At 35.8% G+C, this 26,093-nt stretch overlaps 3 protein-coding genes across 4 annotated transcripts; 2 read left to right on the plus strand and 1 right to left on the minus strand.

Moving 5' to 3' along the window:
- The first annotated feature begins 1,173 nt into the window (after positions 1–1,173).
- Positions 1,174–10,629, plus strand: LOC132278261 (plasma membrane ATPase 1-like). The gene is made up of 21 exons (XM_059780063.1): positions 1,174–1,227; positions 1,694–1,813; positions 1,918–2,016; positions 2,239–2,376; positions 2,518–2,652; positions 3,719–3,898; positions 4,051–4,257; positions 4,410–4,529; positions 4,961–5,080; positions 5,463–5,585; positions 5,677–5,781; positions 5,885–6,029; positions 6,925–7,089; positions 7,166–7,404; positions 7,506–7,538; positions 7,628–7,709; positions 7,831–7,991; positions 8,412–8,618; positions 9,416–9,598; positions 9,793–9,971; positions 10,292–10,629. Exons 1-21 carry the CDS (start codon positions 1,174–1,176, stop codon positions 10,386–10,388), a joined length of 2,892 nt encoding a protein of 963 aa, XP_059636046.1. The 3' UTR covers positions 10,389–10,629.
- Positions 10,630–11,630: 1,001 nt separating this feature from the next.
- LOC132276447 (pentatricopeptide repeat-containing protein At2g44880) lies at positions 11,631–13,736 on the plus strand. Its single transcript, XM_059777872.1, has one exon. It carries the CDS (start codon positions 11,754–11,756, stop codon positions 13,578–13,580), a length of 1,827 nt encoding a protein of 608 aa, XP_059633855.1. The 5' UTR covers positions 11,631–11,753; the 3' UTR covers positions 13,581–13,736.
- Positions 13,737–14,674: 938 nt separating this feature from the next.
- Positions 14,675–26,009, minus strand: LOC132276448 (uncharacterized). Of its 2 annotated transcripts, none has more exons than XM_059777873.1 (6): positions 25,885–26,009; positions 23,241–23,768; positions 18,050–18,360; positions 17,914–17,970; positions 15,833–16,278; positions 14,675–15,182 (listed from the first exon to the last, which is right to left on the minus strand). In XM_059777873.1, the coding sequence occupies exons 2-6, from the start codon at positions 23,615–23,617 to the stop codon at positions 14,904–14,906; spliced, it is 1,470 nt and encodes a 489-aa protein (XP_059633856.1). In that variant the 5' UTR covers positions 23,618–23,768; positions 25,885–26,009; the 3' UTR covers positions 14,675–14,903. The 2 variants fall into 2 exon arrangements, with proteins under 2 accessions (XP_059633856.1, XP_059633857.1); XM_059777874.1 differs by having other exon boundaries at positions 15,833–16,275; positions 25,885–26,008.
- Positions 26,010–26,093: the final 84 nt, after the last annotated feature.

Consider the following 26,093-nt stretch of genomic DNA (forward strand, 5'->3'; position numbering starts at 1 on the left):
CATTCAATAATGTACAAAAATGTTACGTCAGCCAATTATTAAAACTATACTTCAAATTTTGTCATGATAAAATTTCTCCAATTTTTTTAATTGACAAAAAAGTGTTCTAAAAGCGAATTTTAATTCTTTTCTTTGCTTAGTAGATGCAAAGGACAAAATGGAAAAAATAGAGCCATTAGTAAGTTACTACAATGGCCCTTCTAGAGCAGGCCAAGATTACCAAATAAAAGGGTAGTTTCGTCATTTAAAACACAATTCAAATTTTATATAGGCTGCGTTGTGTACGATGTGGGTGTCGTTTAATCCAAAGGTAGTTGCTATATTACACAGCGGCAAAGTAACAAACATTTGAACCTCATATTATTTTATAGTTTATATTCACTCACTCATGCTTTGGCCGGCGATTCCAACCAGGCCTACTGCGTCGTCCTGTTCCAGATGGAACTTTTGCATTCATCGATGCCGACGCCTACCATACTCCTCTCTCTCTCTCTCTTTGTGTGTGTGTTATTATTTAATTGGTTTGATTCTCTATATATTTCCATCTTGTTCTTGATTGGTTGCATTACATGGTTATATACATTCATTTAGTGCCATTCCTTGAAAAGTACACTCTCCCTCTTCTCCATCTTCACCACAAAGATTCTTTTCTTTTCTTTTCCACCCATTTCCATTGCACCAAACTGGGCCTTAGGGTTTGGGGATTGAATTAATGAGCGAGCTATAGAAATTTCAAGGTATCTTTTTGTTGAATAATTGAATAATTAATGGCATTACATATATCTTTATGGGCTCTAATTTTGCTTGGCTTTATTAGGCATATGTAGATTCCATGATCATTTCAAAATTTTCACTTTAAAATTCTATTTCTTTTTATTCTTTTTTGGATCTCTGAGAAACTCAGTTCATTCACAAATGAGTGAATGACATCACAATTCTTATGTAGCACTCTTTTCTTTTCTTTTCTTTTTCTTTTTTTTTGGGAATTATTCGATCAGAAATGTTGATGAGAACTGCTAGACACTGAATACACAAACATATATATATGAAATACAACATTGCACTATAATTTCCTTATTATTTTTTTTTTTTAGACTGTGAATTCATATAAAGTGTTTGAACATGCAGATTCTTTACAAGTTGTAAGGAGTTGAAGTGGAAAGAGATTTCAAAATGGACGAGAAGTCGATTGCCCTTGATGCTGTTATTAAGGAAGCTGTTGATCTGGTATGTGCTTACTACTATTATGCTTGTAAATGTGGTTTCAATAAAACACAAAATATAATTGAGTTTTGTTGTTTAGTTTTAATAATGTTGTCTATATGCTTTATCCACATATTGCTCCTATATTTCTTGTGAATTCTTTCTTGATCACTATTATAACTATGAGAATTAGAAAGTGTAATTGACTGCAACGTTAGATCTACAAGTTCCACAAATGGATATGACTTTATTATACAACATAAAAAAATTCTGGTTTTACCCCAAAAAAAATGATAAAGAAGTTACGATGAGTTGTTTTTTTAAAATTTGTAATGAAATGTGCCAATTGGTCCCCAAAGAAAGAAGAAAGAAAGAAGGGGAGATGGAAATAAAATAATAAACATGAACTTAAAGAATACGAAATTTTTATTTATGCATTCTCTTTTTAGGCTCTATACCTTTTTGATGAAATGGAATTTGCTTCATGCAGGAGAACTTACCCCTTGAAGAAGTGTTTGAACATCTTAAATGCACAAGAGAAGGTTTGAGCTCTGATGGCATTCAGGAACGGTTGCAATTGTTCGGATACAATAAACTTGAAGAAAAAAAGGTTAGTGAACATCATTCTCTGTGCCACTTCTTATCTTGTCTATGATGTTCTGTTTGTACTTTTTCACTCCTCGATTCATTGTTCGTCTGTTCTATCTTCCACAGGAAAGTAAAATATTAAAATTTTTGGGCTTTATGTGGAACCCTCTGTCATGGGTCATGGAAGCAGCAGCTATCATGGCCATTGCTCTTACACAAGGAGGGGTAAATCCATATACTTTGTATTTTTATTTCATGTATCATTTCATTAAGAGCAGTGGAACTTCATAACTAAAGTCCTTGAGGTATTTTTATGTAAAATGTGGAATTGGATAAAACTGAATTTACATGCCATTAATTCAATGCTTATAAAATTCAGAGTTTGATTGCTTATAAAGTTAAGAAATTTTGGGAATGCTTAATGTTGACAAACCCTGTCTTGTGCAGAAAAAGAAACCAGACTATCATGACTTTGCTGGCATCTTGATCTTACTCATGATCAATTCTACCATCAGTTTTATAGAGGAAAACAACGCTGGCAATGCGGCTGCTGCTCTTATGGCGCGGTTGGCTCCAAAAGCCAAGGTCTCTCTCTCCAGATCAGTTCACAAAAAATAACATTGCAGATATATCTTATTAATTATTACTATTTTATTCATTATAGAACATAATCTCTTGTTGCCACCCTTTTTTTTTTTTTTTGGACTGTTTAATGATACCTGCCAGGTATTGCGAAATGGAAAATGGAGCGAGGAAGATGCTGCAGTGTTGGTTCCTGGTGACATAATTAGTATCAAACTTGGAGACATTATTCCTGCTGATGCACGTCTTTTAGAAGGAGATCCGCTAAAGATTGATCAGGTTTTTAATTCACTATAGATTATGAGTAATCATTTTATAAATACACATAGAGTTAGATTTTTCTGCTCATCAGTCAGTTTTAAAACCAGAGCTTTGTGCAGCTTGGCTCTGGATCATGAATTCTGAATGGGTATTGCTTGATTAGCACTTTCCATGGGTTGGTTGACGAGTAAAACTCACAAATCATATGTTGTAAAAAACGGTAGAAAGTAATTCTACATCCGATAAATTCAATTTCAATGACATAGAGGTTGTTCAACTGATCTGAAGTTTCACATCTCAGTTCAGGATTTTTGAATCAAATAAGATTGCATTGAGGGGCCAGGGAGCCTGAGTTGAGCTCGAGTTGAGAGATGTTTCTCTCATTGGCAACACTTCTCCTTGAAAGCCCCCTTTCTGATTCACACGAAAATTCATCCTTCTCACTTGTCTTCACCTCACTCTCTAATGACTCCACCTTCAAGGTGATAAAATTCTGATCACAAAAGTGCAGTAATTTATGATTCAAAACCAACTGGGACCTGCTTTCAACTCAGAACAATTATGTGAGCATTTAAGTCATGAAAGCGTGTAAATGTGGTTATGAAGATACGCCACTGATCCACGTGAGTTCAGTAGGAATGTTTTTGCTAATTGAAAATGTCAAAGGATTTCTATCTGATTATGGAATTTAGAGTCCCTTATAAGGAAGAACCAATTTATGATTGTGACTGCATGAATTTAAGCTAGCGGAGAAATGGATTGGTTCCCTTACATATTTAAGATTTTAAAACTGCAAGTGTGAATGATTTGAATGCTTTTAATGTGCATCTGAAAGTGATATTTAATTGTATACCTGGCTAGAAATTTTGCTTATAACTAGTAGATATTGTAGGTAAATTATTTTATAACTGATTAGTCCAGCTAGGTATCTTACTTGAGATCAAATTGCGTGGGAGTTGCATTCAATTATTTTTGTACAGAAACCAGCTATTCTTTTCACTGTTTGTTACATTTTTACCACTATGAAAAGACAGTACTATTAATTTATTATTGTGGATCTAACATTTTTCATCATCATTTGCAGTCTGCTCTTACTGGAGAATCACTCCCAGTTACCAAGCACCCTGGTGAGGGAGTATACTCAGGTTCAACATGTAAGCAAGGTGAAATCGAAGCAGTAGTTATTGCAACCGGTGTTCACACTTTCTTTGGGAAAGCGGCTCATCTAGTGGAAAATACCACACATGTTGGGCATTTCCAAAAGGTTTCTTTCTGGACCTTCTCTATCTACATCATTATTAGTTTAAATGATGTCACTGTGATTTTATTAACTTCACATATAGGTGGATAGTTAACAATAAAGTTTTCACTCCTAATTTTCTTGATGAGTAGTAACTGTGTGATGCATGGCTACAGGTTTTAACATCAATTGGAAACTTCTGCATCTGTTCCATTGCTGTTGGAATGTTGATTGAAATTGTTGTGATATACGGGATTCATGGGAGGAAATATCGTGTTGGTATTGATAACCTTCTTGTCCTACTCATTGGTGGGATCCCCATTGCGATGCCAACTGTTCTTTCTGTTACCATGGCCATCGGGTCACACCGATTATCTCAGCAGGTTTGTGAAATCTCAGAGTCCATAAATATTGATTTGAAAATTTTCAGCGAGTTTGAAGAAATTAAATTCAGTTAGTCTCATATCTGTTAATGGATTTGAAGGTACGCGAAAGTGAAATTAATTGGATAATGGGCCCCTTTTTGCTTTTGCAGGGTGCTATAACAAAGAGAATGACTGCCATTGAGGAAATGGCTGGCATGGATGTACTATGCAGTGATAAAACAGGCACACTGACACTTAACAAGCTTACTGTGGACAAAAATATGATTGAGGTTACTCTTTCGATTCATCTATATTTCTTTAATCTGCATCAGAAGGCGTCACACTATAGTAATTAGCTTTTTGAAGTTTTAAACTGCTCTCTTAGGCATTTCTGAACAGATTTTGCATTGCACAAGAAGTATGTCCTATGTGACTCGTGTAGGTTTCTATCCAGGATATACACATTTTAAGGTAGAGAGTTACACACACTTCTTAATTCAAGTTTGGTCAATGTGTAAGCAAATTTTCCGCTACCTATCATCTTGGTAAAAAATGGACTATGGCATGTTTTAGTGGGAGAAATAAATATGATCATCGTTGATCTAACCACCTTTCCCCTCTCAAGATAGGTGGAAAAGTTCATGTATATTTCTTGATGCCATCTGATTGATCTTCCTATTGTAACTTCAGGTCAATTCTAATGTCACCCATGATGTTGCAGGTTTTTGCCAAAGGCATTGACAAGGATATGGTTGTACTAATGGCTGCAAGAGCATCAAGATTAGAGAATCAAGATGCTATTGACACAGCAATTGTTTCAATGTTGGCAGATCCAAAGGAGGTATTCAATTTTCCTTGAGCATATTTAGGTGTAGGCCATTTGTCATTATAGATCATGGATGCTATCCCTAAACAGCAATTGTAAGCTACAAAATATTTTCCTGATTCCATTCAATGTGGATGTCAAGGTTTTAGTTCTTGCCCATTTGGTGTGCTGCTATCTGCAGAAAATTGCGGAAGTTTACACCATAATTGCAATTATAGGAAAAAGAATTGCTGCAATGCCATATCTTGATTTATATGTGTGCCTGTTGAATTCTAATTACAGGATCACTGTTAGATTAATTTTTGTAGTTGTTGATCACCTTAATTCTTATTGTGAAATTTAATTGGGACTCCAGTAACATTCTTTTCTTTTCTTTTTCTTTTTTTATTCTTGATAGGCACGAGCTGGAATTACAGAAATTCATTTCCTTCCATTCAATCCAACTGACAAAAGGACAGCGCTTACGTACATAGATAAAGCTGGGAAAATGCATAGAGTGAGCAAAGGTGCACCAGAGCAGGTAGAATATCTAAATTGAAAATCTTAGAACTACTAGTTAACCACAAAATTGAATCCGGAGTTTATAAGCCTTTTGCACTGATGCTCTGTAGATCCTCAACCTAGCACATAACAAATCAGAAATTGAAGGGAGGGTGCATTCAATAATTGATAAATTCGCAGAACGTGGGCTTCGATCCCTAGGAGTTGCCCGTCAGGTAACTAATCTTTTATACACTTCATTGTCTCATGCATATTTTTTCTTTTACTGAACAAGTGGAGTTATTATTATTATTATTATTTTCCTGTTCTATTTTGTAGGAAGTACCTGCTGGTACCAAAGAAAGTCCTGGCGGCCCCTGGGAGTTTGTTGGCCTTCTCCCTCTTTTTGACCCTCCTCGTCATGACAGTGCTGAAACAATTAGGAGAGCCTTAGATCTTGGTGTGAGTGTTAAGATGATAACAGGTGCGTGTCACTGTTATTGCCTTGTTCTTTCTTTTAGCATTCACAAGCTATCTCATGTACATCAGTGACACCTTTTTTGTCCTCAGAAGTAATAAGCTAATGCATTTTGTATGGCATATCACTTTGAAACATTACAAGCTAGAAATAAGTAATGTCTGGAAGTCTACAGTGTCATCAATCATATCATCCACACTGTCCTAGCCTCACTCTGAATTTTAGTGATTTGGCCAACTTGTAGTATAAAGGCATGATATAACTAAAAAAATAATATAAGAATTGGAAAATCAACTGCTTTGTTGAATTCATCATGCTTACTTCATAAGTTTATATGTAAGCACCAGAAAGAAAATTGATCTTTATCATGGCACTAGGACAGCTCATTGTTGTATTTTCAGGAACCATTTTTTTTTTTTTTTTTTTTTGGTGAATTAATGACAACTATTTTAGTGTAGAATTCCCCATTTTTATATATTTTATTCTGAACGCTGAGAAAATAATTCATGATGAAATTTAACTTTCCTCTGTAACATGCACGCACATTAAGGGCAAAAAAAATACTACCAGAAAAGGATACAAGTACATAGACCTGTCTCTCGGAGATCAAATGCCAAATAATTTATGGATGTTAGTGTTTTTGATTCATTTGTATTCTAAATGAGGATCAACTACATGAATATCCTGTTTTGTAACTGATGTCCCAATGCCAATAGTGATGGTATCTGCTCTATATTCTAGCATCTCAATTCATATATATAGTTTCGTCCATATCATGGAGTTTATAAAATTTGAAGAGAATTAGTCTAATGGGAAGTGTCTTACAAGAATTGCCATTTGATATGAGCACGATTGTACCCATGCATCCACTTTGTGAATTCATTACTGAAAACCTTTGCAGGTGACCAACTGGCAATTGGTAAAGAAACAGGACGACGGCTTGGGATGGGGACAAATATGTACCCCTCTTCAGCTTTGCTTGGTGATAATAAGGATGGGACAATTGCCGCTCTACCAATTGATGAACTCATTGAGAAAGCTGATGGTTTTGCCGGTGTTTTTCCTGGTATATCTGGTGTTTATAATTTGTACCTGTTTATGTGATATCTATTTCCAAATTCTGAAATCATTTTCACATGCAGAACATAAGTATGAGATTGTAAGGAGACTACAAGCTAGAAAGCACATCTGTGGAATGACTGGTGATGGAGTAAATGATGCCCCTGCTTTAAAGAAAGCTGACATAGGAATTGCTGTGGCTGATGCTACAGATGCTGCTCGTAGTGCTTCTGATATAGTTCTAACAGAACCTGGGTTGAGTGTAATCATTAGCGCTGTCTTAACAAGCCGTGCAATCTTTCAGAGAATGAAAAACTACACGGTAATCTAATTAATTATGATTAAATTAGTACTTGTAGAAACCTGAGTAGTTATGATGAACCAACAATAATTTCTAAAAAGTCTTTATGTTTTTTTCTCCAGATATATGCTGTGTCTATCACTATACGTATTGTGGTAAGTTAGTTGAAACTGAGCTTGTTTAAAAAAGAAAAAACTCCTTCAATCAGTCTTTGTCTAATTGAGACCTGGTTTTTATATGACAGCTTGGTTTTATGTTGCTGACTGTATTCTGGAAATTTGACTTCCCTCCTTTTATGGTTCTTGTCATTGCCGTTCTTAATGATGGTTAGTCATACTAGTTCTTGACTCCTAGCATTTTGTATGGCTCTCTTTTGGTGACATTTTATACTTGTGTTTGTTATATTCTTCTTCTTGCTTCTTATCTGACTGAAGAGCTTGCCTCCAGGTACTATCATGACAATATCCAAAGACAGAGTTAGACCTTCTCCCGTTCCTGACAGTTGGAAGCTCAGTGAAATTTTTGCAACCGGGATTGTTCTTGGAAGTTATATGGCTTTAATGACTGTAATATTCTTCTGGGCAGCATATGAAACTAACTTTTTCAAGGTAAATAAATAGCAATCTACCTTATGTAATGCATCATACATTATAAATTTATAATCCTGCTGATTTTGTACAAGTCAAGCTGCATTAAAGTGATCTCCTTGGATACATGTCAAGGTGGGATTTTGGAAAGATGGGAAGAAGGTGATTTCCATGCATGTGTTGCATTTGTGGTACACATGCGTGCAATTCTGAAAATTGGGATTAGTGTACTTTACCTCTCTGGAAATCTGAACAACTTGATTGGATGAATTATATTATACATATCATATGTATACAATTATGGGCAATATTTGCCTAATTTCTTTTTTTTTTTCACTTGCACTTATAGACAATTTTTTTTAACGCATGCACTTTAGAAGACATTTCTTGATAAAAAAGGTTTACTTTCTATATTTCTGATATATAACTTCTTTTTTACAGAATGTTTTTGGTGTAAGGAACTTCAACCAGCACCATTATCATACTGATGATGAGAAAAAAGAACTAAAAGAAAAGATGGCATCTGCTGTTTATCTTCAAGTCAGCACCATCAGCCAGGCACTAATATTTGTGACTCGCTCTAGGGGCTGGTCTTTCACAGAACGACCTGGTCTTCTGCTCGTAACAGCCTTCATCCTTGCTCAATTGGTAATGTATTTCACTGAATCATCATTTTTGTGTTATTTCGATAGATTATTAAGAGAAGTTATATTGGAATCAATTAAAACATCAGAGGTTGAGGATTACTAAAGTAGTCTATCCATATTCATTGTATGAACCCAAGTTTATCCCATATTTTTCAATTAGATGCCACGCCTATACATGTCTATACAATTGAGTGAGGCAATAGTGTACATTTCCCCAGACATTATATTCAAAACTCAAAATTTTGAAATTTAATATAATTTCCAAATCAGTCATAAATAGTCTTTTATTATTCAATCAGTATATATATATATACACACACTAAATTTATAGCTCTTAGAATATTAAGTACAGGTTTATTGCCTGCCTTTGTACCACTTCAACCCAAAAATAAAAAATAAAAAATTATTTGGATAAAATACTGAAGTTTACATGCATACGTACAGGAGTATGGTGCCTAGTCCAACATAAAAATTGTTGCTCTAGGATTATTTGTTCATTATACATTTCCACGTATTTCACTAATTTTCATTTCTTCCTCATTAGTCATTCTACACCCTTATGACTTCACAGTTCATGACATTTATACCAAACATTTTCATTGCAAAGGACGAGATTTTTGTTCACAACACCAAGAAATGTAGCTATCACTGTTTTCTCTTATCCAATTGTGTGCTTGTGTGGATGCCTATTTCTGCCCACCTCCAAAATTTTAGCTACCATCTCTTATATCATTTTACTTTCGTTTTTGTTTTTTTCTTTCTTTCTTACATTTATAACCATAATGCTCATCTTTGCAGATTGCAACTGTGATATCTGCCACTTTAACCTGGAAACTTGCTGAAATTCGAAAGATAGGCTGGGGCTGGACAGGTGTTATTTGGTTGTACAATATACTGACTTACTTGCTACTTGATCCTATAAAGTTTGCTGTTCGGTATGCACTTAGTGGAAGAGCCTGGGGTCTGGTGGTTGATAAACGAGTGAGTGAAACAGAACTTTACCTTTGATGACATTGTGACAGAATATTTTGAATTATTAAAATTTCAAAATGTTACCATTCCTTCTAAATCAAATTAATCACAAAGTTTTCTCAACTGTAATTACTCCCTCAATTCTGATTTTTCACTTTAGGATCGCTTACTTACAGCAATTCCTTTTGTATTTATTTCACCAGACTGCATTCACCACCCAAAAGGACTTCGGAAGGGAAAAGCGTGAGGCTGCATGGGCTGCTGAGCAGCGGACCATCAATGGCCTCCGGTCTGTTGAGTCAAAGATGTTTTCTGAGCGTAGCACTTTTAGGGACATTAATCTTATGGCAGAAGAAGCTAAAAGGCGTGCAGAGATTGCAAGGTAAGTCCTGCGAGACACAACACTGTTCACATGATGCATATATACATGATTTCAAACATATTTGTGCTTTTGTTAGGAATCACCATGTAAATTGGAACTGGCTTTACGGAAAAGTTACTCCTAAATGCTTTTTTACACTCTAAACGAATCTTTGGAATTTTAAGACTACTCTGAGGAAACATGTGGAATATGCATTTTATGGGTTCACTGTATCACAAACTGGTTACATCTTATCATTTTAAACCTCAGTGCCGTTGTGTTCTATGCTTCTTCTGAACATTGTTCTTCTTCTTCTTCTTCCTTTTTCGCCAATGTTGCAGGCTGAGGGAGCTTCATACTCTTAAAGGCAAGGTGGAGTCTTTTGCAAAGCTGAGAGGTTTAGATATCGATGCCATGAACCAGCATTATACCGTCTGAGTGATTTTCTGACTGGAGCTTCACACTCTTAAAGGCAAGGTGGAGTCTTTTGCAAAGCTGAGGGGTTTAGATATCGATGCCATGAACCAGCATTATACTGTCTGATTGATTTTCTGACTCTTTTTATTCTCAGTTTTTCTCCTTTTGTCCCCTCTAAATGTCTTTCTTAGTACTTCCCAATTTTAGATGGTTTTACTTGGACTTGAGAATTCACAATGGTTATTTATTCTATATCTTAATATATAAGCACGTGTTTTGCAAGTACGAAATTAGTCTCTTCAGTGTCCTGGTTTGCTAGTTTGAATGCTGCCCCTCTCATCCTCTTCTTTTTGCCATACAATTATATGGTGTAACATTAGTACTCAACGCTAAACAATCACGGTTTCAGATTCAGATTTTTAGACCATGAAGATTTTGTTCTGAGCTATGTTTTATGGACAATTCAGAATGTTGCTAAATATGACAACACTTCTGCAATATTATCTCAAGCAGAGTCTGCACCTCAGACATGACTGAGGATCAAATTGCCAGCTCATGTCGGACATGGGTGAACCAAAACATCCAATGACACAAATCGCAAGGGTCCTCTGCAACCCTGAGTTGTAGACAACTACCATTTTGAAGTTCACTTGTTGCAATTATTAAAAACTTGGTTGATAATTGCGAGGATACAAGTTCAATTCTAAGTAATTACTTTGTGTAAAATAATCAATTGCTTTGAAGAGTTCTCTGGATAGGTATGCTTTTCTCACCGGTCAATTAATTCACTGAATGCAATTTTTTTTCTTTTCGTCTCATTGTCCTCTTCCTATTAAAAGAATCCTCGAAGTTCAAATCTAAGTAATTACTTTGTGTAAAATAATGTCAAATGTTAAGTATGTCTCTATTCTTTTTCTCTCAAATTTATGATAGACTTACGTTAAGAAGTCCAGCCAATCCTATTTCTAGCTATAAACTAATCCAAGGACCTAAGGAAACAAAAAGTAACAAAACCCTAATTCTAAATCATTGGATCAAGCATCACAAAACGTTTTTATTTTTTATTTATTTTATATATATATATATTATCATACATTTGACAATTGTGTAGGCAATGGTTCTATGAAGGGTAAAAATGTAAAAGTATATTTTATTGCTTTCCTTCCTTTTGGGGCATAGGGAAAAAAGAGAATGGTGGGCATCAATGAAAGCTCACTCCACCTTTTAATAATTACTTTTTAGGTTGAATTTTCCAGTATTACAAATTTAGCCCTTCCAACAATCTAATGTAACTAACTAAACGGCCATTGAAATACAAAGAAGCAAACTCCTTTTCCTACAGAAGAAAATGAAGGGTAGAGAGAGAAAGCAACGGAATTTCATTCAATGACAACGATGGAACAGAACTCTCTTTGGAGTCCAAGAGAGAGAAAATGCCTCTCTCTCCTCCAACAGAGGAACACGAGAGCCTCTGTCCTCCGAATCCATGCTTTCATGCTCCGAAACGCTCTCGAAACCAACGTTAACCTCCTCACCAAATTCATCACTACCTGCTCTTCAATTGCTGCCGTCGCAAGTCACCCACTCGCCGGAATCCACTATGCCCGCCGCGTGTTCGATCACATACCTCATAGAGATGACACTTATCTTTGCAACACCATGATAAAAGCTCATGTGAATATGCGTCAATTCGTCAAATCTATTACTTTATATCGAACTTTGAGGAGGGACACTGGTTTCACACCAGATAACTACACTTTTTCAACATTGGCAAAGTCTTGTGGTCTAAGTTTGGCCTATTGGGAAGGTCAAGAGGTACATAATCATGTAATTAAAATTGGGTATGGATTAAATCTGTATGTATCAACCTCGTTGGTTGATATGTATGCAAAACTTGGGAAGATGGTTTGTGCAAGAAGCATGTTTGATGAAATGACTGAAAGAAGTTCGGTGTCTTGGACGGCTCTAATCTGTGGGTATGCAAGGAGTGGAGATATGGAAAATGCAACTGAACTTTTTGATCGGATGCCTGAGCAGGACTCGGCAGCATATAATGTGATGATTGATGCTTATGTCAAACGAGGAGATATGAATTCTGCAATGAATTTGTTTGAGATGATGCCAGAGAGGAATGTGGTGTCTTGGACTAGTATGATTGATGGGTATTCTAATAATGGTGATCTTAATTCTGCTAGGTTCTTATTTGATGCTATGCCTGAGAAGAATTTGTTTTCTTGGAATGCGATGATTGGTGGGTTTTGCCAAAATAAACACCCCCATGAAGCACTGAATCTGTTTCATGAAATGCAATCTAAAACATTATTTGAACCAGATATTGTTACCATTGTCAGTGTTCTTCCGGCTGTAGCTGACTTGGGTGCTCTGGATTTGGGTGATTGGATTCACCGGTTTGTCCAAAGGAAGAAACTTGACAAAGCAACAAATGTTTGCACTGCACTGGTAGATATGTATGCTAAATGTGGCGAAATTACAAAAGCAAGAAGAGTTTTTGATAATATGCCAGTAAGAGAAACGGCTACTTGGAATGCTTTGATAAATGGGTTAGCAGTCAATGGGTGTGCCAAAGAAGCATTGAAAGTATTTCTCGAGATGAAGAATAGAGGATTTGAGCCAAATGAGATAACCATGGTTGGCGTTTTGTCTGCTTGTAACCATGGTGGTTTAGTAGAGGAAGGGAAGAGATGGTTTAAAGCAATGGAGGAACTCAGGCTTATTCCAAGTATTGAGCACTATGGTTGTATGGTAGATCTTTTAGGGAGGGCAGGGTGTTTGGAGGAAGCTGAGAAGTTGATTGAAAGCATGCCTTATGAGGCTAATGGGATAATACTGAGTTCTTTCCTATTCGCATGTGGGTATGTTAAGGATGTTGCAAGGGCCGAAAGAGTAATACAGAAAGCAATTAAAATGGAGCCGTTGAACGATGGGAACTATGTTATCTTGAGGAATTTATACGCTGCTGAAAAAAGATGGAGAGATGTAGAAGAAATGAAGGGATTGATGAGGCTAAAAGGGGCAAAAAAAGAGGTCGGTTGTAGTGTCATCGAGGTTGATAGTAGGGTTTGGGAGTTTGTTGCTGGGGATAAAAAGCATCCAGAGTGGAAAATGATACATTCAGCCTTGGGACATTTGTGGATGCAGATGAAAGGACAAGGCACTTTGTTAGAACTGGAAAACATCATTGATTTCTGGTGAAGCTCATGGCAAAATTTCAGCTAAAATGAATTACATTCTAGTAAAGTTCTATAATGTATCATATATGTGCACTATACATTAACCTAAAGATCCAACAGAATTTGACTACATTTGAATATTTGATGATCAAATAAAAAAAAAGTGCAACATTTAATTTTCCAATCAAGTTTGTTCTACAGGGAGGCTGATTAAAAAATTATGAATGATTAGTTTTGCCCGATTGCATGAGGAATTGGAATCCTTTGTTCAAATGGACCTAGACCTGCTATCTTTTTTAACACTTCCAAGTCGTATATTTTTTTTTTTCCTAGTTAATCTCACACACCCCCACCCCCTTCTAAGGAATTGTTTGCACTTAGAAGGAATCGATCTTGAGACCTAATGCTTTATGAAGCACCAGGCCCAAGTCTTTTCCAACCAGACCAACCCCTTGGGATTTCAAGCCAGTATATTCTTGTTATCTAGTGCAGAAAAATCAAATTGGAGCAGACTCGACTGAATATCCTACCCTTTTGAAGCCATAGCTGCACTTTTTTCCCAATGGATACAAGAGCAAGTTTTACAATTACAATGGCATCTCAGGTAATGCACAAAACTGTTTATTCAAGAGAGGTAGTTATCAAAATGTAACACTTTGTATTTGTAAATTAGACCTATTTGGGTCGATGCCTACCGCTGTAGCGTGATTTCTGGTGAATGAGCAATTCTGAGATTTTTAACCGAGTTAATGAATCATGAAACAAATAAGAGTTTGTTAAGTGGGTTCTATTTCCATAACTTGTGGTTTGCCGTATCTGGATATAGCCTCCACATGTCAAAGAACCCATATTTTTGGCATGAGAGCTGCAGGGAAATTTTAAAAGTGCAATAAGAGTAAAACTTCAGTACGCAATCTGCCTTATGACCATAGGACCAGTTCTTGGCTATCGCAGTTGAAATGAGACTTCCAAACGCCTATTATGTGGAAATTTAAGAAGTTTCACATTGAAGGCTGCAGAGATGCATCAAATTCGTAAAAGCAATATATAATCGAGATAATTCATCAAAATTTATATTACATTTCTAACAACCATTTGGAGAGCCAATAAAGATCATTTCTGTACTTAAAAGAGCAATATACTCGATTATATACCATTGGGTATCCAAATGAAACAGTACTGTCAACAGCAACATAAGTAGCACGTACGGATTTGATTACAGCTGAAGCACAATTGACTACTGTGAGAGAGAGAGAGAGAGAGAGAGAGAGCATAATATGTACAGATTTTCTTGCGCCATGACAACTCCAGCAGACGAGAAACAACCAACTTCCTAATAATGGGGCTAACCTGAAGATTTCCGGCTCCACCTCCCTGACCCAGCCTTCCGTCTACCTCGCTTTCTCTTGTTCTTTGGGGCAGTAAGCTTGGATATGGAACGAATTTTTCGCGGTGGCTGATCATCTGTGGGAAGGTCCAGTTCTTGAGCAGTAACTTGAGGATCAGTGCTGTCTTGCTCTTTCTTTACTACCTGGGGCTTCTCTACAGGCAGAATTTTAACTTCCTCAAAGTTATTCAGTTCTTCCTGGGCTCTCTGATTATATAACAAAAATCCATCCTCGGCCTGCATGTATGAAGGATAAACTAATCCAAATGAAAAATAAAGTACCTTTAATCGAGATATATTCTGAAGCTTCCAGAAACACAACTAAATTACCATGTATACAGTAAAATAAGTACAACATCACCGTTCAATCAGAAGCACCATACTATTTTGTATTCCACTAATAATACAACATCCTTACAAGAAAAGCACTTTTGCATAAAATTAGAGGATTTACATGGTTCGGTTCAATTCAACAGCCAAGCAAATAGACATGAACCTATTAGAAGGGAAAGGAGAGAGGAGCACCAGAGTACAAGGAACTGCACCGTATGTACGAGTCAATAGTAGCATATGCATGTAAAACCCATCAACAAACAAAAATTAGCTTGAGGAGACTTTCACATATGTGCATCAGAGATATCATTGACAAGAGAGGAAGACACCTCGAACTACAAACTCCAAGTCACAATAAAACTCTTACTTATGAATACATATATCTAAAACCATTCTGTTTGGACCAATAAAAACGAAAAGGAATGCCACATTATTGTGTTACTGAGCTTGTTGGTTAATGCAGTCATAATGGTAACCAGTGCTCAAAACCCACAGGAGGCAAAGGGATTGGTAATTTTAATAATCATGGAAAAATAAAAATAAAAAAAACTTACATTTTTGCATAAACCCCCAACCAGAGGCTGATCTGTGCTTTCAATCATATCAGGAAGATGGATCACCTCTCCATGACTTGAAACTGCACTTTCAGGCATAATCAGATCACCCATATCGTTGTACTCAGATATAAGCTGAGATGCAATATAAGAAGATCCTACTCGCATTCTGTTGGAAGGAGAAGCAGGATTTTGGGAAGAGCCAGTCAATGCATTACATGGCACAAGCAAGCTAAGGTTATCAGCGGATGAGAACCTTCCAGCATTTTCACTCATTACCTTGTCAATTCGGGTCTTTAGCTTGCTAACTTGAGTCTGTACATTTCCAATTTTCCATAGTATTTGTTCCAAGGAATCATCACCATACTTCAACTCAAGCGATAAGATTTCGTCATTAGCCCCAAAATCATCGTTGCCATTGATTGCCTTATCTGCAGAAATCACTGCTGGAGAAAAAAGTTTATTAGAACACAAACCCTTGTAAACTCTACGAACACACATCATGTCTACCACATTAATCTTAAAACTATTTTTGCAACTTCAAGGTCTTTTAAAGTTCAGAAACTTAGAGAACAACACAAATTATGCCTAGACATATCAAAATCTCTAACACAAATTATGCCTAGACATATCAAAATTTCTCTTTCCAAAAGCATAAATTGGAAGTATTCAGTTATGTATCCGTAAAGTCCAATCTCAAAACATTTTCACAGAACTCTCATAAATTAACAGAACATCATATATGAAGAACAGACACCACAGGACCTCGTCTAAGCAAAATAAAACCATGAAAAATAAATAGCATTCACTTATCATGGATTCAAACATTCTACAGCAAAAAGTAATAGCTAAAAAAAAGAAGCTTTCAATCTCTCAAGTCTATTCCTATAATTGCTCTTTTGTTTCAAGTAGGTCAGCCGGAAGTCTTTGGTGCTCTGTAAGAATTGCTGGGCAAGCGATAGTTTCTATTTAGATTTTGGTTTGGGTTTGGAGGAGGGGGAGGGGGAATTGCTCTTTTTGTGTTGTCATGAGTTATGAGATTTAGGCTTTCTATATTGTTTTTCTTTTCTCTTCTTTTCTCTTTTTCTTATTTATTTTGTGTCTCTGTTTGGGTGGGTGGGTGGTGTTGTGTGTGTGTGTGTTGGGGGGGGGGGGGGGGGGGGGGGGGGGGGGGGGTGTGGTTGGGTTTAACAATGGTACGACGTCATCCAATAGACGTCGTATCACCAACTAATTAAAGCTCTTACACGGAACCCACTCAAAACATTCAAATGCATGTATCATGCATATAGATGTGTTCCACACCACATGTCAAGATATAATTGGATGGCGATAACACATCTCCTTGATGACGTGGTAACCATCACACTCGAAGTCATCTTGTGTACATCATGAATATAGGGGTTGTACCTCCTTGGCACCTTTAATGACTGTTTATACCTACTACCGGCAAAAAAGACCCAACATCGAAATATTGGTGCGATGGTTTTAGAACAACAGAAATAATGGAAACTTCAGTATCTACAAATCAATAAGAAAATCACAAGGATCAACAAGAAGACATGTTTAGATATGATGAAGAATGGATTTGAGGGACTATGTGAAAGGAAATAATAATGTGGCATAGGAGCAAAGAGACACCTTGGTACATTGCCAAACTTACAATACCAATCTGTTCAACACCAGTAAAAAGATAGTTCTAAAAGGGAAACAAAATGAAATCAGAAGGTAAAGAAATTCTTACTCAAGTAAGAAGCGCGAATAAGCCGAACAGTACTACAAAGTAATCCAGAAATTCTATTTCATTCTTAGAGAATAAAATTTCATTCCGGATGCTAACAATCTCAAAGGTAGAATTCCCACATATTAAGAGTGAGAGGGAGCAACATTACCATAAAAAAAACTTTTAAGCAGTCCAACTAACAGCTAAGACTTTAAAAGAAAACAAACACAATATGGAAAGTAGAGGCTATCTGCTCCCACATGTTGCGTCCTGCCCTTATTGTTCAGCTATATAAATTATAACACAACATGATTCAATCTCCAAAATAAAGGCATAAAGCAGAGTGCTCACTCCTTACCTAGATTACCGCAGTGATCATCCATAGAAGTACCACTGGCAGCAGACCTCTTATTCTCTGCAATATACCATTTATCAGGTGAATGAAAAAGCAATGCACAAACCAGGACATGAAAACCCAGAGAAGAAATTTGTACCATAATAAGAGAACAGGTTATGGCGTGACATATAGGATACTACATCCATTGTCTCCTCAACTCTTTTTCTTTTATTTCTTCTCATGAATGTTTTTCTTCGGCTTTGACTAGAGAATGGCAGTGACTTTGCACCAAAATCTTCTAAAGAAAAGTTCTCTAGATCAAACTGCTTTGCCTGATTATATTCTGCAAGTTCCCTATCATACTTAATTGCTTGGGACTGAAATTTCTTAATTTGCAGTTCGACCCACTTACAACGCCACATAATAGGTCGTATATAAGTACGCCAATGAGATGTCAATTTTTTTTTCCTGAAAAATCAAAAAAATGCATAAATCAAATTCATGTGGCATATTATAATCAGTAAAATGGAGTGTAAACACACAAACACAAACAATGACGACTATTCAGGAAAAGTAAGATGAGTATAAAATTAATGTACTGAACTACTGATAAATCATAGAGGAGGTAATTCCTTCAAATAATAGGTTCTGTTGTTTAAGTGAGAAAAAGAATAGCAGAAAAGTATTCCTAATTTCCTAGGCAGTGGAATAATTTTGTTGGGAAGAGGATTATTGTGTGTACCACAGTTTGTGTACCAATCACCCACCATTGCCACATGATTTGACTTCTGTTAATTCAGGGATTTTTTTTTTTTTTTTTTTTTTTTTTGATAGTGTTAATTCAGGGCTTTGACAAGACATAGGCTGTAGGGAGACTATCTCTACCTCAAGAACGACTGTCTCGTTTTCTCCAACTCGAGATCTCCACCTTATGCCCTTTACACCAAGACCTCTCTCTACAAATCTTTATTTCCCTTGCAGGCTTATTCTATACCTCATTCTCTTAGTTATGACTGTTGACTGGGACTAAATTGCACACTTCTCAGGCCTAGCAGTCTGTCTCACATAACAAATAATCCTTGGCTTTCTCTGATTACATGATCTCCAATGGGGCCCCTAATCACAAGGACCTTCTCCCGACATGTAAGACTTATTGGAGATATTAATATCAGACCAACTTCTTCCCTGAAATAAGCCCCGTCTACAAGGGCATCTTGTCATGTCTCTCCACTAAATATTTCCTCAAATTTTGAAACTGAAAAAGGCAACAAAATGTATATCATAGACAGCCTGGGTTTCAAGCAAGATTCGAGGAGGCATATAATGCTCGATCCGTGGCTGACATGTCATTTCCCATCTAGATGTGGATGGATATGGCACAATCCAATAGGAATGCATGATTGACTAATCATAGCCAACTTCAGGGTACGCAAACATGGCTGACCCACTAAGATTCTAGGTGTATTTCAATTGGTAGGTTTATCAAGGTGACCCCATCTTGAAGTCTATAGACACCTCAACTTGATGAGAGAGAGAGAGAGAGAGCATTTGACTCCCAGATGACGTGTCCTTATACGTGCAACATTGTTACATAACACATCAACCATACATAGTCCTTGAGGATAGTAATAAATAAATAAAAAGAAAAGGATATATAGTCACTATCCAAGGTGTCACCACAAGAATGTGGAGGTATCCTATTGCACCATGATGACGCTTATAATGGAAGCTTGCTGATTTGGCTACACCCCGCAGTTGAGTCCTCTATCTTATACCCACAATGCCACCTCTATTTTATTCTACTCAAATAGGCCCAGTACATGTAATAGCATCCTGTTGGCTCACAGTAGAGGTGAGAACAGTGACCCGAATAGACCATCATGTCATGTAAGTACCTCCTTGTTCTCCTCAACTCTAAAAAGATACTCTTCCCAGACATAGGCAGGAATAAGACTGGATCCAGACCTTATCTCATCTACATCACTTCACTTAGACCTCAAGATTATCTTATCCCAAGAGAAATCCCATTTGTAACTTAACGAGCCCTAAACTTGAGGACTATCAAAAACCATGGCTGCCACTTTCTCTTTCTTTGGTGTGTCAACCTTTCCTAGGTTAATCCACCAGGGAATTCTAAAAGATTGTGTATAATACCTTCTCTCTACCATTCATCACCTCGAACCCACAGATAGGAGCAGAGGGAAGTGGGGCTTAGGGGGAATCTTCCCCCCCCCCCCCCCCCCCCCCCCCACAAAAAAAAAAAAAAAAAAAAAAAAAAAAAATTCTCAAACTCTATTAATGGCAATTATTTATAGTTATTAATGGTGATTTTGTATAGGAAAATTAAATTTAGCCTCCTATTTTATTTTTTTTAAATTCCCATTTATAGTTACGTATCTATGGTAATTGAAGGTGGTTTGCGAAAGAAATTATTTGTGACCCCTTCAAAGTGTCTTGCTCTTTTATGATTTAAAGAAAGAAAGAGAATCATCGACCATTGACAACGTCATTTATCTTGAGCAATCTTCTATCCATTTATTTTTCTCATACAATTTATAGACATGCTCTTAAAAATGTAATTAAAAATACACCGAAACAAAAAACGCTACAATTATTTCATTTTATCTTTAGATTTAAATTTTTAGATTATTACTTCGGCCCCCCCAAATGAAAATTTCTGGCTCCGCCTCTGCCCACAGAAACAATAAAATGGAAAAATCATCAAGGAAGTCAAAATATGATAAGGTTATACCATAAACAACACATCATCACATCACTACCGTCAAAAAGTCTTGAATATATTTAATCAAGTGAAGACAACAAGAAGAAATGCTTGATAGAAGAAGCACTAATTGAATAAACAATTACCCAGGTTCATGAATGACATGAATTGGGGAAAAAAAAAAAAAAGGTAATGCAGCAAAGTTACATTTTTATATACACAAATTAATATGTAATGCGTAGGATACGGATAAGACACGATACACAATGCAGCAAATCTGAAAAAAAAAATAGGATACAGGTATGAATCTAAATGCAATCATTAATATAACATAAGAGTTCGTTTCACAAAACGTAAAACAAGATGCCTAGTCATCACTTAATATATTTTGAACTTCTCTTAACAATAATATTTTTATATTATTGTTAGAAAACTTACATTTTAAGTTCAGAACTTGTTAATAATGTGTTTGAAGTATCTGAGAAACATCAGATACGTGGTCGAATAATATGAGAAGTATCGGATACGTGTTAGAAATTAAAAAATATATTTTAAAATTATAGAGACATTAAAAATTATCGGACACGTATCCGCAAGTATCCGAGGAGTATCGGTATCCCTTACCGATACGACGCCCTTTTATATCCGTACTTCATAATTTTCAAGAAATGGGTTTATGAGGTGGATGCAATCTAAAGCTCTCGCATTGGCAGGTAAACAATTACACGGTGACCAAGTATCACACCGCCATCCATTAGTAAAGCAAAATCTCCTTCTCAAAATTCTTTAAACACCAAATTAAGTAAATAATAGGATTATTAATTTGTACATTCAATAAAGAGGTATTTCCTTTTGTTGTTTAGTCCTCCTCTCCTCCCCTCTCAATATCTTTCTCAATGTTCTCTTTGATGGCATATTTGCATGCCCGCTGGCTTGTGCAATAAATTTCTTAGTTTCGTCAATATTAATCCTCCTACTTACTTAGTATTGGTAAGGTTGTGCAATAAATTCCTTAGATACTCAACGTTAATCATCTGAATCTCTTAGTAATGGTATGCTTGTTTGCTTTCGGGTACCTTCACGGTCTTCACCTCAAGCACCAAGCACGACCGATTGACTCTCACAAGCTGATTCACGTCACAAGGATGATGGTTCTTACATATGATTTCGTAATTTATTCAGAAGTAATTCGCGAGATCATGCACCTTTCTTTCCTAGTTATAACAGAAAAAGTAAACAACTCGCACACACTCCCTTTCCAAAAAAGATCAATACACCAAGCACTATGCTTACATTTATTGGATTTGTTGCTAAAATATCGGTATTAAACCCAAAACTCCCAGCGGATGGCCAGTGGCCCAAGGAAAAGAAAGAATCTGTTACATTTTTCATATGATCTCCTATTATAGATAGATGGTTCGCGAATCAACTTCCATTTCTTCGAAAGAATTTATTGAATTAGATCACAAGAACGAAAAACCAATAGCAACTACCATCGACACCATCTAGAACTACCATGTCATCCTAGCACTTCAAGCCAGCAGCTGGATAAGGAACTTCAAGAAAAACTTCGCTTCACACTAACAACAATATACCCCGCATCGCGGGATCCCCCTTCAGAGTCTACGCTCTCGTAAGGGCCTATCAGGAAACTCCCCAGTCAGAAATAGGTCCCCTATCAGCGACTCGGTCTCAAACTTCGCATTAGATTTTCTTAATCGAATAGAATCTGCATAAAGGAGGGATTCATTTTACAGAAATCTATTCTATCTCCCCCGTAAAGTGAGCTATAGTTGGGAATCCCACTCCTCGAAGGAGTACCAATCTGAATGTTCCCTCACAAGATTCATTCGAAGTCATTTCAAATGAATATTTAAGGCTAGGATAATGACCCAAGGCGGGCTCGAGAAAGTGGACAAGAGAAAGAAGATGTCCATGAGCAGGTAAAAAAATTCCTAAAAATGAAAAATACAAACAGCAACTTTTTCTTTCATGAGATCTTTTTGGCATGTTTGAATTTGCAGGAAGATCCATGCTTGAGTATGTTTGATTAAACCCTTTGCACAGTCAAATATAAGAACTTGAGTTAGCTCTCCTAAAACCATTATCAAACATCCATTCCCATCACAATGCCAACCCCAAAATGGAAGATCCTAGATGTTTTTTCTTGAAAAAGAGGGTAATGCCATATGCATGTGTGTGGTGTGTGGGGAGAGAAAGAGAGATAAAAAGAGAGAAATGTAGTCATATAAATGAAGCTAAAGCCATCAAAACTGAAAATGTAGAATGAAAAGGAGGTTTGGGTAGAACATTTTGCTCACACAAATCTTTTTAAAAAAAAAAAAAAAAAAACAGTGCCAACAATTTGATCAGAAGTTTCATATTCACTTAATGACATTTTGAGAATAATTGTAAATAGAATAGAAACGGCCTCTTAAAAGAAAAATAAAAGGCAAAAAATTAAATAGAGGGATTAGATCTTCAAGGGATAATATATTTTCAGTTTTTCCAAATTTTTCACTACTACCATTTGAACAACAAAGTTCAACAAATATGCAAGTTGAGGAAACAATAAAAATAAACATGTTGTAGAAATGATAAAAATAAAAATAAAAAGAGTGATAACCTCATTCGAAACACTTCACCACATCCATCAAGTGTCAATGATGATGTAGCATCACCACATAATTCTGACTCAAGTTCAGCATCATTCGACATTGTACCATTCTCGCCTTCAGAAATGGTGCCGCCAAAAGAGCTTGAATTCTCAGTTGCATCTTGGCCTTCAACTTCAACCGGCACAATGTCACCAGAATTCCTATGCTCAATTATGTTAAGATCCACATCCTTATTTCTGTCCATTTCAAAGGTGTCGTCTTCATAATTAAATGCACACCTCATATACTTATCTTCTGATTCTTTCATGACATTTCCATTTTCCTTACTTGATGAAGCTTCCATAACCATTCCTGATCTTTCTGTGAGCTCCAAATCAGGACCCATATCAAACTATAATGCAACACATCTCATTTTTTCAAACAATTACCCTATAAGTCCTATATAGTTCATCTGCGGCAAAAGAATTTTGCTGAGAAACAATCTCAAACAACATCAAAGTTCTGTCCAATTTACCAGCGGCAAAATTCACCTTATCCTGATGAAAAATGTCAAAGAATGGATAAATAAATCCAAAGAACTTGTATTACAAACCTGGAAAAACCAAAATGTATACATGACTTATAGAATTTCAAATTATAATGAATATTTGGTCCATAAATTTTACAGGAACAGATAAGCAGATTTTTATTAACACACCATCCTAACATGAAATTATCCCAAAAGGAAAAAGAGAAAAAAATTGAAATAAAATAATTTCAATGACTGGTGTAGGCCTTTGTCAGAGACTAGAGAAGAGCCACAAAGATATAATCACTAGTTTAGTTATATTTTAAGGTGCCGTCCATAATCATTCATCCTCGTCAGGATTTAATCATTAATTTATTAAAACAAGAAGGTGAATTTTCTTTTTTCTTGTGGGTGGATATAGATTATTAAGCCCTTATTTCTTCGAAACCCAACAGAGAATATACTAAACTAATTACTTTTAAAGAAATCCACCAAGAATAGACATTAAAGTGGCTAAATCATTGTTTGTTCTTTACAAACTCAAACAAATAGTATCAACATGTTGTCAATATTAACATGGTTAATTATAATCTTTAAAATCATATAAATTATTATGTAGAAAAAATTCTCCCCATCCTTTAGCCTTGACCACGGATGAATTGACAAAATACATATACGATGAGTTCTATGGTGTATGCTATTTGCTAATATATTGTTTATATAAATGAAACCAAACAAGGGACAACAGCTAATTATAAGTCTGGATAAAACTCTTGAAACATTAACATAAGTAGGACTAAAAATACACATTATGAAATTTTAACTTAGCAAAAATAAATAAATAAAAACTAAGGATGTAATGAAAAGTGAAAATTAAGAAATACTAAGAATTGAACAATTTTTGTTACGTAGGCTAAATTCAGAGAGAATGAGAAAATTGAGATGATACTGCTCATAAATTAAAGTAAGATGGATTAAATGGTGGAGTGCTTCTAACACAAAGACCAAACTAAACAGAAGTTAAGATAGCAAGGGAACATGTGATTTATTGAGTTGAGAATTACTAGAGTTATAATGACTCACTGTATCAACCAATAAAATTTAATTACTTACTAGAATATTTCAAGATCTTAATACGAAATTTCAATCAAATTCGATACAAAACCCAATAGAAAACATAGATTATTAAAATAAGGCTGCAAATTGCCTCTTGTCATCATTTTTCAATATGCCCTTTACAAAGAAAACACATTCCTACACAACTAATAAAGATTATAAAAAGGTTTGTATATGGCCACAGAAACTAGGGTCCGTTCTACATGTGAGATGAGTGAGTTCTTTATAAATGTAGGATTGCACCAAGGCTCCGTGTGCGTGTTGTTTGCCCATATCTATTTGCAAATGTTAGATGAAATCACAAAAGACATGCAAGAGATATCCCATGGTGCGTGTTGTTTGCTGATGATATAGCCCTATTGGGCACTTTTAAAGAAATCCTAGCAATAAAATAAGAAATGTGGAGGAACGCCTCAGTCAAAAGGATTGAAAATTAGTAAAGTTAAAACAGAGTATATAGAATGTGAATTTAATAAAATAAAAAATAAAAAAATAATAATTTTGGTAATAATGATCACACCTCAAAACCAAAGGATTACTCAAAATAAAATAAAAAATAAAAATTTGGGATCGATACTACAAGAGAATGGAGAGATATACAGGGATATAACTAGTAGAATTTAAAATCTTCAAAACTCAACCATGAATAATTAAAGGAATATAAAACTATGCAAACCCCAAAGATGAATAAAACAAGAAATACAAGTCCCTTCAAAACCCAATGAAGAATATAACAAAATAAGTTGAATTACAGAAAACCCACAACGATCAACCTTTAGTTAATTCTTGAAGACATATTTCTCCAACTCAAGTTAAAATTACATATTCTTCTAGCCACCCCACATGAATTTGATTGGCAATTATCTTCAGAACCCTACTGAACAACAAAAATATGGGAAAAAATAACTCAAACCCACTAGAATTAGCCAACAAATGATCAGTGAAGTTCTAAACCCTAAAATCAGAAGAAAATCACAAACCCTAAACCCTAGAACAAAGAGCAGGTCAAGAAGAGAGAGAACTACTACCTGGGTGTTTCAGCGTGAGAAACGTCGAACTCGGTTTGCTCTGGCTGGATCGGTGAGAGAAGCTAGAGGACAGGAGACAACCAGCGTAAGTTAGCCGTGCCGTTACCGTGGGTTTATATAGATATATATATAATACACACACACATATACACACGTGTAGTTTCAATTTTTGGGCAAATATAAGTTGGGGTTTGTTCAGGGATATCGAC

Source organism: Cornus florida, unplaced genomic scaffold, assembly GCF_030987335.1.
Source record: "Cornus florida cultivar Cherokee Brave unplaced genomic scaffold, ASM3098733v1 CherokeeBrave_3.0.0_Hap2_Chr10, whole genome shotgun sequence".
In the NCBI taxonomy this organism is placed as follows: domain Eukaryota; kingdom Viridiplantae; phylum Streptophyta; class Magnoliopsida; order Cornales; family Cornaceae; genus Cornus; species Cornus florida.

What these genes read in the sequence shown, in the direction of transcription:
- LOC132278261 (XM_059780063.1), top strand. Translation starts at nt 1,174, where the DNA reads ATGGACGAGAAGTCGATTGCCCTTGATGCTGTTATTAAGGAAGCTGTT. An exon ending in TGGACAAAAATATGATTGAG is followed by an intron (nt 4,530 to 4,960) that starts GTTACTCTTTCG and finishes ATGATGTTGCAG; the next exon opens with GTTTTTGCCAAAGGCATTGA. An exon ending in CTATCACTATACGTATTGTG is followed by an intron (nt 7,539 to 7,627) that starts GTAAGTTAGTTG and finishes TTTATATGACAG; the next exon opens with CTTGGTTTTATGTTGCTGAC.
- LOC132276447 (XM_059777872.1), top strand. Translation starts at nt 11,754, where the DNA reads ATGACAACGATGGAACAGAACTCTCTTTGGAGTCCAAGAGAGAGAAAA.
- LOC132276448 (XM_059777873.1), bottom strand. Translation starts at nt 23,617, where the DNA reads ATGGGTCCTGATTTGGAGCTCACAGAAAGATCAGGAATGGTTATGGAA. An exon ending in TAACCTGTTCTCTTATTATG is followed by an intron (nt 17,971 to 18,049) that starts GTACAAATTTCT and finishes GGTATATTGCAG; the next exon opens with AGAATAAGAGGTCTGCTGCC. An exon ending in TTGGGGGTTTATGCAAAAAT is followed by an intron (nt 15,183 to 15,832) that starts GTAAGTTTTTTT and finishes TCATACATGCAG; the next exon opens with GCCGAGGATGGATTTTTGTT.